Source organism: Puma concolor, chromosome F2 (genome assembly GCF_028749965.1).
Source record: "Puma concolor isolate L17-30 chromosome F2, mPumCon1.1.hap2, whole genome shotgun sequence".
NCBI lineage: Eukaryota > Metazoa > Chordata > Mammalia > Carnivora > Felidae > Puma > Puma concolor.
This window is the reverse complement of record NC_141684.1, coordinates 48,320,233-48,332,923: the sequence shown is the minus strand read 5'-3', so window position 1 is coordinate 48,332,923 and position 12,691 is coordinate 48,320,233. Positions and strand designations below refer to the sequence as shown.

At 37.1% G+C, this 12,691-nt stretch overlaps 1 protein-coding gene across 4 annotated transcripts in view; it reads right to left on the bottom strand.

Annotated features, from left to right (window-relative positions):
• The window catches only part of MMP16 (matrix metallopeptidase 16), a 318,248-nt gene that overhangs the window by 26,662 nt on the left and 278,895 nt on the right, over positions 1 to 12,691 (bottom strand). For 3 of the 4 annotated variants that reach the window (XM_086695622.1, XM_086695623.1, XM_086695625.1), the window contains one exon: positions 5,731 to 5,846. The exons of the other annotated variant lie outside the window; for it this stretch is intronic. In XM_086695622.1, the coding sequence (XP_086551748.1) occupies positions 5,731 to 5,846 (116 nt within the window). The remainder of the gene's footprint in view (positions 1 to 5,730; positions 5,847 to 12,691) is intronic. 4 annotated transcript variants of the gene reach the window in all.

The following is a 12,691-nucleotide window of genomic DNA, read 5'->3' as shown; positions in this document are numbered from 1 at the left end:
TAATCATTTATGATGGTTTTCTTTAACCTGTATTATTGAGCACTTATTACGTAAGAAGTACTGTGTTTAAAACTCAGTAAATGACATATTTTAATACTCATAACCATTCTGTCAGGTGGAATTATGCACCTATACTTTTCAGGCAAAGATACCGAGGCTCAGAGATAAAATAATATGTCCGAGTCCTGGTGAAAGCAGAATTTAAATCTTGATCTAGTTCTGGAGCCTGAATACTTAATGGTTTTTCTAAAACTGTGTCCTTTAGAGATCTCTTTTAACAAATGCTTCTTGATTAAACATCACAGGTGTGAGAGGTAACACCCATGCAACAAAAAACTCTGACACCTTTCCATAAATTTCATCTCGGAGAGACCAGCACTTCAGGTCACTTCATTTTGGAAATCATTCTGTCCAATGCCATAAAAATCTGCTGGTGCTTTTAGTTTCGAAGGGCAGTTTTGCAATCAGAGTAACTTGCCAAGTGAAAGCAGGTGTATGTAGATTCAAATATTTCAGCAGGGAGCTGGTATTTGATCACACTAATGAAATCCAATGTAATTACTCAACAAGCTTGGATGAAGAAACGTTGAAGACTTGCCAGATAATAGTACATTAGACAATCACTGTTGAATAATGGCATTGATTTAGAATTAAACAGACCTTCAAAACAGGTGAATTTACTTCTTATATTTATAAACTGGAAACCAACAGCTGGAAGTGTCCTCATCTTTGATTTTTAGTCAAAGCTAATTACTGTGAACCTACTGGACACGATGCAAAAGTTCAGAAGTTTCCATTTTTACATTTATACAGGCCAAATTTTATAGTAGCACACTCCACATAAAGGAGTAGGATTGTAGTTTACTGAATATATTTGTTATGAGGTAACATATCTAGTCCATAGAATTTAAATAATAAAAATACTTGAAAAGAAATGGCCTGAAATCATGGTAATAGAAATCTGTCAAACCTTGATCCCACAATATTCATCTCACTCAATAATGTAGGTCTGGTTTTGTTTCCCCACTTATGAAATAGCACCTGGTTGAAGAAATGTTGATGCACTCATTTTTCTTCCTTTTTGAGAGTAGCTTTGATGTTACACTGTCGTAGATGTTATGCTAATAAGAATAGCAACCTGAGATGAATTCTTACCCGAATTACCATTTTTTGAGAAATTCTGAGAAATAATTCAGTGGGGCTGTAATGTATTATGTGACAGCTTTTTCTTCTCTCATATTTGACTGGATTTTACTGGTGACTTTTCTATTGCTTAATACTAAAATGTAATGAGACATTGTCCACCCTAATTGTCTTGTTTTAACTTAGTAGATGTTCCTGGATGACAGTGCCTATGTGTTCTCTGTTTTCCACTCTGATATATTTATTAGTAAGAAGTTAATTAATGTTTAATAAATGTGAATGAATAAACTGAGTCTTGTGGAAATATGTGTTTGAATTTCACTTGTATATTTTAACCCAGGGTGAGGATGGGGAGTAGGGACTATAGCAAATCAACAGAATCAAGAATCAGGCTAAAGTAGGGCTGCAATCAGCAAAATGAAATGCAACAGTTTAAAAGTAAAATCTTGTATTTACCTTAGAAGTGCACTTTCTAAGGAGAAAATATAGAATATCTAGGTGGTATGCCTTGATGGCAATTAACATAGAAACAATTTGAGGGAGAGGCAATTCGGTGATTCTTCACTAAAATTTTAGTACGTGTTAAAAACTTGTTCTTGCTTAAAACATGGTCAAATAATAAATGCTAAGAAGAAATCATTCCACTATATTCTTTATGACTCAAATCTCATTTATATTGCTGTGTTTTCAGAAACTAAAAGTAGACAGGACAATGAGAAAACTGTTTAGATGGTTACAGGCAAAAACCAGGAGGATGATGGCTCAGGAAGCTACATTCTGAGAAAGCCTAAATTTGTCTAGCGTGACATGATGAAAAATTAAGCCAGACTTGACAGATAATCAGTTACCTTAATGATATAATGTAGAGAATGGTGTTAAATTTTCCTCTTTGGAGATAGTATATTATAGCACATTCAGTGGGGCTAGAATGTTCTAGTTTCAAACCTCAAATATATAATCTTACCTTTCTTATGATCATGAATAAGTTACTTAAACTAGCTGATGCCAGTTTCCTCATTAATAAGTAATAATTACATAAAGTTATTTATGTTGGACAATTAAATTAGATAATGAATTTATGTAGCACAACTGATACATGATAGGCATTCAATAAATAGCACCAAGTATTCATATTTCATTGATAAAAATGGCAAAATTAATACCAGTAGGTATATAGGGAGGCATATAATATAAAACGCACTCTTCAAAAACCTATAGCTGAATTGCTGAATCTGTAGACTTTTTTTTTTTAAAAGATTACCACTAGGAGACGATTCCAAGGAACAAATTCCTACATTGACAGAAGGATAAACCAGAGAAAACATTCAGTGTTCTATCATCTTTAACTTTATGACTATCAAATACCATGCGCATAGACTTATGGGGAATTACTTTGAGTCAAACTACAAATACAAATTTGTTTACTTAATAATTTGAACTTTTCATCTTTCATACACAAATCCAAGGGAAGAAACTGTGTAAACTGTGAATTTAAGGTAAGAAGCTACAAGCATGACATCTGTAGATAATGAAAAGAGGAGACTTTGCTGTTGACAGACCAAGGCCTTCCAGATCGTTTGGTATTGCTATTGTACAGAACAAGTGTTTCAGATAAATGAGATATCTCCTCCAGGCAGTGAATTTTTAGAGTAATGGGAGGCATAAAATTAATTTATACAACTAATATTTATTGAATGTTTACTATGTGACTGTCTTCAAAGAGTTTACATCAGAGCGGATAATGAGCCTATAAGCTGATTATTATGCGATTTTGAGTGCAAGGGATAGGGTAAGCAAAAAAGGACATTCAAGGAGGAGAGCCTGAAAGATGAAGAGTGATGCAATGTTGAAGTCAAATCAAAGAGGGGACTGGATAGGAGGGGTCCAGAAAACATAGATATATTGCAGTTTCATCTGTAGGTTTTAGTCACTTGTAAGCGTTGATTTTTCCCAACATGTTCTTTGTCAGTATTTTACAAAATTATTTTTTACTATGTAAAGAGAAGCCTCGAAATTCTGAATAGAAGAAAACTTGTTTTTTCCCCCTTCTGAAATTGACCTTTGAGGTGGGTAGAGAGTGGGGAAAATGCTCATAGGAATATGATCTTGGTAGTCTCAGTCCTGTTTTGTAGGACACATAAAATTGAGTAGGAATTTTGGCAGGGGTGAAAACTGATAGTATTTTGTTAATTGTATTAATATAACCAAAAGAATATAATTATGTATTCTAACTTAAACAATTTTGATGTGTTGCTTCATACTTGTTCAGAAACTATTTATGAAAGAGTTAATTCAGTTCAGAATATACTCTTCAGCACAATTTCACTGATTTATACAGAATGAATATGATTAAATATTCAGATGGAAAAGAATATGAAAAACCATGGGACAGGGGGCATCAAGAAGATTTTTTTAATATAATTATGATTTATCCCCAGAGACTCTGATCAGATCTCAGATATTAGAGGCCTTGTAAATAGAAGCAGGGAAAATGAAAAGTTAATGTGGTAAGGAATTCAGACAATGTGTACTTTTTCAGGGGTGCCTGGGTGGCTCAGTCAGTTAAGCATTTGACTTCAACTCAGGTCATGATCTCATGGTTCATAAGTTTGAGCCCCATGTTGGGCTCTGCAGTGATAGTGCGGAGCCTGCTTGGGATTCTCTCTCTCCCCTCTCTCTCTGCCCTTCCCACACTTGCACTCTCTTTCTGTCTCAAAATAAATAAACTTAAAAAAAAAGATTATGTGTACTTTTTCAATCTTGTGAAACAATTTACTACTTACTTTAAAAATTATTTTTATTATAAAAGGTAGACTCAGTTTAGAAAGTTAATAAAACAAAGATAAGGAACGAGAAACTATTATCAAACTTTCTAGAGGTAATAACCAGTGAGATCTCGGTTGAATTTTCTTTGCAATATTTTTGTATACTATGCGATAATCTTTACTGAAGACAGTCTAGAGCAGTGGTAAGGCTTCTGTAAATATTACCTAGAGTTGGTTTTATCTGGGCTTTAATAAAACCCCTTTAATTTAACCTCAAGAAATCTCCTGTCCTCTAGCTTCTTCCTCGGTGATACCTATAATTGGTAGGGGTAATCTCAATTTTTGGCCTCCATGTGATCATTTTTCACCTATTTCTTTCATTCCTTTGTCCTTTTCAAATCCATCTGTATAGTTCGAGGTTTTGAACTTATTTTGATCTGATTTTACAGCCTCCAATGTGGCTGCACTGTTACTTCCCTCATTTTTTTATTGATAACCTTTTGAAAGATATGTTTTCATTTCTATCTGCCCTTTCCTGTGCATTTCTGCTTTTATCACATACTGGCTTTATCTTAACTTGGTCTTTTCATTCTATGAACCAATAGAATATACAAAAAACCGCTGTAATTCTCAACAAGTTATATGATCAGAGCTTCTAGGTTCTTTCTGACTTTGTCTCTGCCTACACTATATTACTTGTGGGGTACTCTCATAGAGCATGTAATATATCACTTCATATAACAAGGGTCATAATACAGTTTATGTACTTAGACTTTTCTCATTGGTATTTATTCATTCCAGGTCTCAGTTCCTTCAGGGTTACACTCAGTGTATAGTTGTCTTCAACTCTGGCAATATGCTGATGATTAATTATAGTTTTCAGTGGTGGTGTTGATTTTCATTTTCCTCCTATTTCTTCAGTAAACTTTTTTGTTCTTTCCTCATCCGACACATTTAATTTTGTTCCTGCAAGTGATATTTATTTTGTTCTTGTTGCGTATATGTTACAGGCTTTCATGCTATTGAGGACCCAAATGGTATATCATTTTCTTACGGTGTGCTTTTTCTATGTATTTCAGAATTATTTCTCTTTCCTTTGTTCTGGAATACTGTGTATTCTTCTGGAATATTTAATTATTATTATGGTTTATTCCTATTTACTAATCTCTGAATGAGGAGAGAAATGTTCAGATTTTACATATACTAACAGATAGGAGTGTATGGATTTTCCGTCACTTGGCTAACTTTCTACTTTGGACCTGGCTGAAACTCAAATCTTGAGATGGAGAGCAAGGAACACAGGCAGGTCTCTGATCTGCTTCTTGTTATTGAGCAATCATTCAGCCACTTAGCCTGACTGTATTGAGTTGGGATCTTCCCTGTTTGCTGACACCCTAAGCCAAAAGTGCGCATTAAAAATTAACATCTTCAGCATGCACAATTGCTGGATGTCTTTGTGTCTCAGGCCACACTTAAAACATACCTTCCCTGTGACCAGCTCCTGTCCTATATATGTCTGCTCTTAACTTTCTAGTAATTTTAATAGAAAAATAGGCGAGGTTACTTCGAAGGTATCCACACCCTTCATTTTAAAACACTACCTTCATTTTTTTCTTATAAACTAAAATAAGCTGAGGTAAAAAAAAAAAAAAACATCTGAAGCATAATATTAAGCATAAATTTACGAAGGAAAGTTCACATAAATATATTATGGCCCTAGTATGGTATTTTCTAATGATTTAATCTCTCATAATGAAAAATTAGAATGCATTATTAAAATATTTCGTAAACTCATGAAATATATAATGCATATGCTGCATACCATTTTCTTTGTGCACAAAGGCTCCCTGAGGAGATTCAGGGATACCTTTCCAGACGGTGATTGGTTTGGGATAGCCAGGATCCATGGTCTTCATTTCTTCACTATATCTCCAATATCTAAAAAGGATAATAAACAAAAACAACAAAAAACAAAACACATGCATAGAGAAGGAAATTATGTATACACAGTAATAGCTAACATTCATTAAATCCTTGCTGTATGCTGTTAATGATTTACAAAACTGATTAAAAACATTAGAAAGACATTGGATACAAAGAACATTCATTCTGTTTTCTGTCTTGCACATATTAAAAATGGGTATTATTATTGTATATTCTGTCTGTTAAAATTAATTTAAAAATTCTAGCTAAGTATATTGTACTTCCTAAATATATTTTCAATTCAAAAGGGTATCATCAACCTAAGGATGAATAAGAGGTTTTCATGAATTTTGAAAAATCTTTCTTAGGCAGCAGAACATTTTTATTTTTATTTCTTTGGAATCATCTTAAGCAGAATCTTGATTCATTTTTCATTCATTTGTTCACTTAACAAATACTTACTGAGTACCTTTTATGTTCCTGGCATATTGTAGACACTATAGAGATATAACCTTGAACAAAGCAGACATGCCCAGCCCTCATCTTTTTTAAATTTTAGGATATGTACAGGCAATAAAACAATTTATTAATAAGTACATACTATGGTAGGAGGTGGTAAGATTTAGAAAACAAGCAGATAAAGTTAGCTAGGCATATGGGAAAGCCATTTTAATGAACAGAGAGGTCCTTCCTGTGTCAGACATTTGAGCAGAAAGCAGAAAGAAGTGAGGTGCAACACATACAGCTTTTGGGAGAAGAAGTTCCAGGTAGAGGAACTAGTTATTGAAAGTTACTGTGGCAGGCACAAACTTGGAGCACTTAGGCATCCACAAGAAGGCTAGGGTGACTAGAATTGAGCTGGTAAGTGAAAGAAAAGGTCAGAGTGGGAACAGAATCTAAGATTAGATAGACCTTTATGCTACAGCAAAGCCTCTGGGTTTTCTCTAAGGGATATGTGAGGCCAACACAGATTTTGAGCAGAGGAGCTTCAAGATCTGGCTTATTTTTTAAAGGAACATGCTGGGTGCTGTGAGTTAAATAGACTTAAGGAGGTAAAATGGAAGCAGGAATCCCAATTAGGATGTCACTGCAACAGTCCTTGGACTGGAATGTAAACTGTAGAGTTGATGGTAATTCAAGGGATTGGGATATATTTTGAAGGGAAATCCCAAAGAGCTTACTAATGAGTTGAATGCAAGATGTGAGAGAAGGAAGTTGAGTGCAACTCAAGAATCTGGGGCCCGAACATGTGGAAGAATAATGTTGCCATTCAGTAAGATAGGGAAGTGGGGGAAGGTAAGTTGGGCTGGTTTGAAGAATCACGATTTTGGTTTTAGACATGTTAAATTCAGGTACCTGCTAGACATCAAAGCGGAGTTGTTGAAGAGTATATGAGTGTAGACTTTAGGGCAGGTCTTGAATGGAGTCCTCAGTGTATAGATAGGAAAACAGATAAAAGGAAAGCTCGCCAAGAGTCAGAACTCTAGATCCCCATGCCTTCACATGGTGGCCCTTCAGCCACTTTCGCAGAACTGCTAGACATCCAAAAAACAAACTTTAACCTGCCCTTCTGGGGATCAGTCATGATTGTTTATATGTTCTAAGAGTCAAAGAAGTTTATGTGTTGAATATTCAAAAGGAATGACAAAGCTGGGGTGAAGCCATTGGCAGTTCCCAGTATTCCTGACACTTTAGGGCAGGCATATGCTCTGTGCATCATCTCATTTAATCACAACAAACCCATCAGACAGTCATCATTGTCCCCTTTTAAGAGAGGAGACTTCTAAGAGGACAATAAGGGATAGATTTATAAGCAATTCGTCTGACTTTAAAATTCCTTCCTCTTTCCTCTGTGCCCACCAAATACGGTTTTCCAAATTTAAATTTATTTGACAACCTTTTGCCTTGTTTTCCCACTAAACATCTCTTTCCATCTTCTAAAGCTAGTGTTTTACCAACACAGGCTTGGGAAGTGACATACTTAATTCATTATCTCAGGTATTTTGGCTGAAATCAGAAAAAAAATAAGCATTTCCTGGTCTTTTTTGGATATTTTCCTATTCTAGGTCTATGGAAGATTCTTTATCTATTGAGTTCTGGGGTTTTGTACATAAGGTTTTGCTCTAGTTCCTAGAAACATCCATTCAAGTAACATCTGGAATATTAGCAATTCCTCCATCCTCAATGTTTACATGGAAAAGAGAAAAAGATTGTTTCATGAAGTATTCCAATAAGTAAGCCACCAGGCAGATTTTATCCAAAGAGGGAAATACCCTGTTACAGGTATTTGTCACAGATTCTCATCAAAAGAAGATGAGAACAGTTCTGATGGAAAGATCAGGAAAAGCTTCATGGAGAAGACTGAGCTAATATAATGGTGACTGGGCCTGTTTTCTGAAGACAAGAAGGCAGAATCATTAGTGTAATGTTCTACCAATTTTGAAGTATATTTTCTTTCACATTTAGTTCATGGGAACATCTGCCTTAAAAATATTTCTGAATATTTCTTTCTCACAGAACATTCTATGATGAATATAGAATGGTTACTCTGGTTAAATTTCAAGATATCATCTCTTCAGTAAATATTTCATTTGTGTTTACAATAGACATACATGTCAACTGGTTCCTGCACTTGACCATAAAGAAAGCCTCTCAGGGGCACCTGGGTGGTTCAGTCAGTTAAGAGTCCGACTCTTGATTTTGGGTCACGTCATTATCACAGGGTTTGTGAGATCGAGCCCCATGTCAGGCTCTATACTGGCAGGGCAGAGGCCGTTTGGAATTCTCTGTCTCCTTCTCTCTCTCCCCTGCCCCGCTCATGAGCATACTCTTTCTCTCTCAAAATAAATAAACATTAAAAAAAGAAAAGAAAAGAACACCTCTCAGAGAGAAAATATTTAATGCCTTACTTTCACAGATTTCTAAGAAAAACTTTTTTTTCGCATTTTACATCTCTAAAATCAGAATGTACTTTACAGTAGATACTGTATCAAAGATTACTTGGTAGGGTTTTTCCCTCCATGATAGATTAAATAATGACTTACTTATAATAAATGTTATTTTTGGATATAAACTACAACTTAAAGTAAGCTTTTCAATATTGCTATGTCAGAAGTTTTGAACAATTACAAATCCTGGGGACAATGGGATCACACCCTGTATGTGATTTAAGAAAGATTAACTACATTCTTAGAAACCAGGTTTGTTCTCTGAGAAGTAGTTGTAGCGATGTTCTTATAACAATACCAGTAATTTATATAGGCTTTTGTAGCTATAAATAAATTATACACATACATTATTTTATTTTATTTCATTTAAGTCCCTCAACAATCTTTTATATTGCATATTACAATGCTTTCTACGATGATGTCCTAACCATAGATTTAGTATGTATAGTCACTCAACTCAGTTAAAAGATAATGATTTAGTCACATTCACTCTTTTGAAAAGTTGCAGAGTTGAAACTCTAATACTCTCAGCTTCATAGTTTAGCATGTTAGTGTTATTGTTTCCCTTGGGCATAGCATTCTTACTCTCAGTACTCTCTCTCAACCTCTTAACATACTTAAGTATAATTTTCCTTCTTCCCTCCTTCTGTTCAGTCATTTGCCCACCAACACTTTTTTGAGCACCTATATTATATGCCAAGCACATAAGATTCATAGAGATCACAATTTCAAGAAAATATTAATGGAATGTGAATTCTATTACACTCTCTTGTAGGAACATAATTCTGGTATGAATTTATCAGAGTAAAAACATTCCTCCCTTTCGTCACTGACAGATAACACAAAATTATAATTTGGGATCATTTCACAATTTTTGAAACACTCAGTAGGCTTGGACCCTCAGTTATCTGCTAGGTGGCAGTTTTGATATATATCCAGTAAACTTGAATGTGATTAGAATCATCTAACTATATTCAGAGCTGTCTTATAAGAGGTGCTGAAGCTTATTCATAAATACAAGTTAGCATTTTAATTTCCAACATATTTGAACATATTTCAAAATGAACAAAAAGCTCATCCCACTGATGTTTTTCTCCCTGAAAAATAAGTTTACGGGTTCCCTGAGAAGCATATTAACATATTCAGATGAAACCTGGGTAAATAAACTATTTGGGGGTTTACAGTTTAGATATTATAATGGAAAAAAATGGAATTTTGTGCAGGAGGGTCAGCAAATGATAAAACCTATTATAAATGATATTTATAGTTTTTTTTTCCTTCCAATATATCAGTTATCTCTAATGTAGAATTATGACTTTAGATTGCTGATTCTTTGAGAAAAGCACTGCAAATCAATGCTTCAAAATAAATTATGAGAGAGAGGGAAGATGGCGGCGTAGGAGGACGCTGGGCTCACCGCGCGTCCTACTGATCACTTAGATTCCACCTACACCTGCCTAAATAACCCAGAAAACCGCCAGAGGATTAGCAGAACGGAGTCGCCGGAGCCAAGCGCAGACGAGAGGCCCACGGAAGAGGGTAGGAAGGGCGGCGAGGTGGTGCGCGCTCCACGGACTGGCGGGAGGGAGCTGGGGCGGAGGGGCGGCTCGCCGGCCAAGCAGAGCCCCCGAGTCTGGCTTGCAAAAAGCGGAGGGGCCTGACGGACTGTGTTCCGACAGCAAGCGCGACTTAGCGGCTGGGAGGTCATAAGTTAACAGCTCTGCTCAGAAAGCGGGAAGGCTGGAGGACAAAGGGAAGGAGAGCTGCTGAGCCCCCGGACGACAGAGCTCAGTTTGGTGGGGAACAAAGGCACTCGCCAGCGCCATCTCCCCTGCCCATCCCCCAGCCCAAATCCCAAAGAGCACCAGTTCCTGCCAGGGAACTTGCTCCCTCCTCGCAAACACCCAACTCTGCGCTTCTGCGGAGCCAAACCTCTGGCAGCGGATCTGACTCCCTCCTGCTGCCACAGGGCCCCTCCTGAAGTGGATCACCTAAGGAGAAGCAAGCTAAGCCTGCCCCTCCTGCCCCTGTGCACGTTGCCTACCCACCCCAGCTAAGACGCCAGATCCCCAGCATCACAAGCCTGGCAGTGTGCAAGTAGCCCAGACAGGCCACCCCACCCCACAGTGAATCCTGCCCCTAGGAGAGGGGAAGACAAGGCACACACCAGTCTGACTGTGGCCCCAGCGGTGGGCTGGGGGCAGACATCAGGTCTGACTGCGGCTCCGCCCACCAACTCCAGTTATACACCACAGCACAGGGGAAGTGCCCTGCAGGTCCTCACCATGCCAGGGACTATCAAAATGACCAAGCGGAAGAATTCCCCTCAGAAGAATCTCCAGGAAATAACAACAGCTAATGAGCTGATCAAAAAGGATTTAAATAATATAACAGAAAGTGAATTTAGAATAATAGTCCTAAAATTAATCACTGGGCTTGAAAACAGTATAGCTGACAGCAGAGAATCTCTTGCTACAGAGATCAAGGGACTAAGGAACAGTCACGAGGAGCTGAAAAACGCTTTAAACGAAATGCATAACAAAATGGAAACCACCACGGCTCGGATTGAAGAGGCAGAGGAGAGAATAGGTGAACTAGAAGATAAAGTTATGGAAAAAGAGGAAGCTGAGAAAAAGAGAGAGAAAAAAATCCAGGAGTATGAGGGGAAAATTAGAGAACTAAGTGATACACTAAAAAGAAATAATATACGCATAATTGGTATCCCAGAGAAGGAAGAGAGAGGGAAAGGTGCTGAAGGGGTACTTGAAGAAATAATAGCTGAGAACTTCCCTGAACTGGGGAAGGAAAAAGGCATTGAAATCCAAGAGGCACAGAGAACTCCCTTCAGACGGAACTTGAATCGATCTTCTGCACGACATATCATAGTGAAACTGGCAAAATACAAGGATAAAGAGAAAATTCTGAAAGCAGCAAGGGGTAAACGTGCCCTCACATATAAAGGGAGACCTATAAGACTCGTGACTGATCTCTCTTCTGAAACTTGGCAGGCCAGAAAGAATTGGCACGAGATTTTCAGTGTGCTAGACAGAAAAAATATGCAGCCGAGAATCCTTTATCCAGCAAGTCTGTCATTTAGAATAGAAGGAGAGATAAAGGTCTTCCCAAACAAACAAAAACTGAAGGAATTTGTCACCACTAAACCAGCCCTCCAAGAGATCCTAAGGGGGACCCTGTGAGACAAAGTACCAGAGACATCACTACAAGCATAAAACATACAGACATCACAATGACTCTAAACCCATATCTTTCTATAATAACACTGAATGTAAATGGATTAAATGCGCCAACCAAAAGACATAGGGTATCAGAATGGATAAAAAAACAAGACCCATCTATTTGCTGTCTACAAGAGACTCATTTTAGACCTGAGGACACCTTTAGATTGAGAGTGAGGGGATGGAGAACTATTTATCATGCAACTGGAAGCCAAAAGAAAGCTGGAGTAGCCATACTTCTATCAGACAAACTAGACTTTAAATTAAAGGCTGTAACAAGAGATGAAGAAGGACATTATATAATAGTGACAGGGTCTATCCATCAGGAAGAGCTAACAATTATAAATGTCTATGCGCCGAATACCGGAGCGCCCAAATATATAAAACAATTACTCATAAACATAAGCAACCTTATTGAGAAGAATGTGGTCATTGCAGGGGACTTTAACACCCCACTTACAGAAATGGATAGATCATCTAGACACACGGTCAATAAAGAAACAAGGGCCCTGAATGACACATTGGATCAGATGGACTTGACAGATATATTTAGAACTCTGCATCCCAAAGCAACAGAATATACTTTCTTCTCGAGTGCACATGGAACATTCTCCAAGATAGATCATATACTGGGTCACAAAACAGCCCTTCATAAGTTTACAAGAATTGAAATCAT